The 3,690-nt window shown below is 38.2% G+C and overlaps 1 protein-coding gene across 1 annotated transcript; it reads right to left on the bottom strand.

Moving 5' to 3' along the window:
- Window positions 1-244: 244 nt before the first annotated feature.
- Window positions 245-2,407, bottom strand: LOC131858325 (uncharacterized). Its single transcript, XM_059211527.1, has 2 exons — window positions 1,486-2,407; window positions 245-1,245 (listed from the first exon to the last, which is right to left on the bottom strand). Exons 1-2 carry the CDS (start codon window positions 2,405-2,407, stop codon window positions 245-247), a joined length of 1,923 nt encoding a protein of 640 aa, XP_059067510.1.
- Between the last annotated feature and the right edge of the window lie 1,283 nt (window positions 2,408-3,690).

Raw genomic sequence — 3,690 nt, 5'->3', positions numbered from 1 at the left:
GATATTTTCTTTTTCAGTAATTCAAAAGATTCATTGGCCTTTTTAGTCCATTGGAAAACACATTTTCTGCCACCTTTAATAGTATCAATAAGTGGAGCACAAATACCACTAAAGTTTCTAATAAACTTTCTATAGAAGCTGCATAAACCATGAAAATTTTTTACCTCCATGGCTGTAGTAGGTGCTGGCCAATTTAGGATGGCTTCTACCTTTGAAGGATCCATTTTCAGACTACCTTTTGAAATTACAAACCCAAGAACACAAGTTCTTCTTGCATGAAGGAACACTTCTCTAAGTTTATCCTCAAGCCTTCTTCATGAAGCTTCCTCAAGACCTGATCCAAATGTTGTAAATGCTCCTCTTTGCTGCCACTAAAAATCAGAATATCATCCAAATATACAACAACAAATTGATGAAGAAAAGGTTTCAGCACTTCATTCATTAAACACATGAAAGTACTAGGAGCATTAGATAAACCAAAGGGCATAACTATCCATTCAAACAAACCCTCATTAGTTTTGAAAGAAGTTTTCCATTCGTCCCCTTCACGTATCCGGATTTGATGATAACCACTTTTAAGATCAATCTTTGAATAGTATTTAACACCACCTAAACAATCCATGAGATCCTCTATCCGAGGCATGGGAAACCGGTATCTAATAGTAATCTTATTAGTGGCTCGAGAATCTGTACATAACCTCCAAGTTCCTTCTTTCTTAGGAGCAAGGACTGCTGGGACAGCACATGGGCTAATACTTTTCCGTATGTAACCCTTTTCTAACAATCCTTGGATTTGCCGTGCAACTTCAGCATTTTGTTCGGGAGTTACTTTATAGGTTGCTTTGTTTGGTAATGTAGCATCCGGAATCAAATCAATACAATGGCTGATTGACCTCTTTGGTGGAAGAGACTCATGAGCACTGTCAGCAACAATACCATCATACTTATTCAGCAAATCAAATACAACCTTAGGACAAGTACTTTCCTTGGCTTCTAAATTCAATTCCCTGCCCTCACAATTAGTTTCCTTAGGTCTGATTACAACAGCAAAGCATGGAGGATTCTCTTCCTTAAGACCTTCTAAAAACTCTTTTTCTTTGACAACCATAACACTACTTTGCAAGATTGAATTATTTGCAACATCCGGTAAAGGTGTCATTATGAAATTTTCTCCATCCTTAGTTATATTGAACACATTGGTTTTCCCATCATGCTGGGCATTAGTATCATATTGCCATGGTCTTCCTAAAAGAAGATGGCATGCATCCATTGCAACTATTTCACATAAAACTTTATCCTTATAGTCACCAATTTCAAATTCTACCAAGCATTGTTCATTCACAATAGTTTGCTGCTCCTTATTCAACCAAGAAACTTTATAGGGAGTAGGATGTGGAAGCCTTTTCAAATTTAACTTGGTTACCATTTCCAAAGAAACTAGATTTTTAGTAGAGCCAGAATCAACAATTACCTTACAGACTTTACCTTTTGCTTTGCAAGTAGTCCGGAATAGAGATTTCCTTTGTGCTGGCTCCTTATTGAGTGGTACCAACAGCGATCTATTGAACATAAGAGTTTCTCCTTGTACTGGATCAGCATGCTTGGATGAAACTATATGGTATGATGAATTGCTTTGGCAATCCTCTTCATGAATCAATTGTACCCTTCTATCTCCTTGATTGCTGCTGTCATTCTTTTGTGGACATCTGAAAGATTGATGCCCAACTTGGTTGCATGAGAAGCATCTTCCAGTGAACACATTAGGGCCTCTTCCTCTTGATCTGCCCCTACCATTATTTGACCCTCTTCCTCTGAATGAACCTCTGCCACTAGCATCATTATCAGCACTTTGATTGCTGCTTTCACCTTGGGACTTAGGAAAAGTTCCTCTCCCATTGAACCTACCTCTTCCACGGAATGAGTTTCCTCTTCCCTTACTTTGTTCTCCTCTTCTTTTTTGTTTTTCCTCAATCTTGAGGGCAAGCTGAAAACATTTGTGGACTGATTCCACACTAACCAGTGTCAATTCATCTTGGATGCTATATTTCAACCCATTGATATACCTTGCAAGTTTTTGTTTTTCAGTTTCAAACATTTTGGCCTTCAAGGTCAAATTGTGAAATTCTTGAGTATAGGTACTCACATCAAGATCTTTTTGCTTCAAATTTTGAAGCTTCTTATGAAGGGTCACTTCATAATCATCCGGTACAAACTGTCTTTTCAATTCTGCCTTCATTCTGGTCCAAGTGGAAATAACCTCCTTTCCCTCTTCCAATCTCTCATTTTGTAGAAAATTCCACCAACTAAGGGCTGGCCCCTTCAATTTTGACTTTGCCAACTTCACCTTTTGGCTTGGAAGTACTACCTCACACTCAAAATAATTCTCCAAAGCTTCTATCCAATCCATGCATTCTTTCGGTTCCAATTTGCCATGGAACAAAGGAATATCATTCCTATCCTTTACTCCTACCCTCTCTAGGGCTGCAAGGATTGCTTTTGATCCTTCGGAATATTTACTTGACCGGCTGGATCTTGCTCTTCCTCTTCTTCTTCTGACTCTTCTTGGCTTCCTCTCCTCACTTGGCCTTTCAACTTATCTAACTCTCTCTTCATTGCCCTATTCTCCTCTCTGACAGCCCTACTCTCTGCCATTTGCTCTTTGACTATCTTAGCCAATTCTACATTGGTGATTCTGATAGGGATTTCATCTCCATCCCCCATCTTGTTATTCCCAAAAAGGTATCTTGTGGCTCTGATACCACTTGATGCAGAGCACTACAATGCTAAGCTTGGTTAGCCCAAACAAATACTGTGATATTCAATAAGAAATCTAGACTGTTCTTCTTTGATGAATAAAAGGAAATGCAATGTTCATTAAAATCATCACAAATTGAATTCTTAATCAATAAAAACAATAATCCACCAATTCGACACAAATCTGAATTGTAACATGTTCAGATGCTAGTTAACTCCGGAAAGGTATTTGTCAAACTCTGTTCCCTGCTGAGGTTTACAGTTCTTTAAGGATGTATTACTGTTGCACTTTTGAGTTTCAAGTCTTGCTGGTTCTCCAACTGCACACACTCGTATTGTGGTTTAATCACAAATACACTTGTTTTGATTCATTCCCCCGTTCTGTTTGTAACACAATTAGATGGCATCAAAATTCGACAAAACTTGTTTACACTCAGGAATCCCAATCCCCTAGTTGATCAGGCTAGTTTAGGCTTCAACTGGTTTGTCAAACTTTGGAATCCGATGCCATTGTAAGGTGTTAATTCTGTGCCATAAACAGGGGTTTTAATGGTATTTAATTATTGTTTCCCAATCGATTCCTGTATGTTTTGGATCATCTCACATTCCCAAGCCAACATCACGGCCTTCAAAATTTAATTACTGCATATTCAACTTGAACGATAACCATAACGACACCCCTCCAAACTGTTATCGAACAATTTAAGCTATTTTGGGTTTGATTTTAACACAGTCATTTGCCGTACGGCTAGGGCACACTAGATCAATGGTTTAAATTCGAAACAGAGGTGATGACCCAGATGTAACAATGTTGTTTGGTTTAACTCAGTTAAACATTGTCTTTGAAGCATTTAACATTTCAACAATTTCAAGCATTGAAAGCATTAGAGATGTTCGCCCTAAATTGTTTGTTCGGCATTATTATTCCCGCGGAGG

The sequence above is a fragment of the Cryptomeria japonica genome, chromosome 9 (assembly GCF_030272615.1).
Source record: "Cryptomeria japonica chromosome 9, Sugi_1.0, whole genome shotgun sequence".
Taxonomy (NCBI): domain Eukaryota; kingdom Viridiplantae; phylum Streptophyta; class Pinopsida; order Cupressales; family Cupressaceae; genus Cryptomeria; species Cryptomeria japonica.
Note: the sequence above shows the minus strand (reverse complement) of the source record. Positions and strands in the feature narration are given on the sequence as shown.

Excerpts from the sequence above, each read along its gene's own strand:
- LOC131858325 (XM_059211527.1), bottom strand. The coding sequence starts at position 2,407 with ATGGATTGGATAGAAGCTTTGGAGAATTATTTTGAGTGTGAGGTAGTA. Across the intron at positions 1,246-1,485 it reads GACTACTTGCAAAGCAAAAG|GAAGACCATGGCAATATGAT; the intron begins GTAAAGTCTGTA and ends ATCTTCTTTTAG.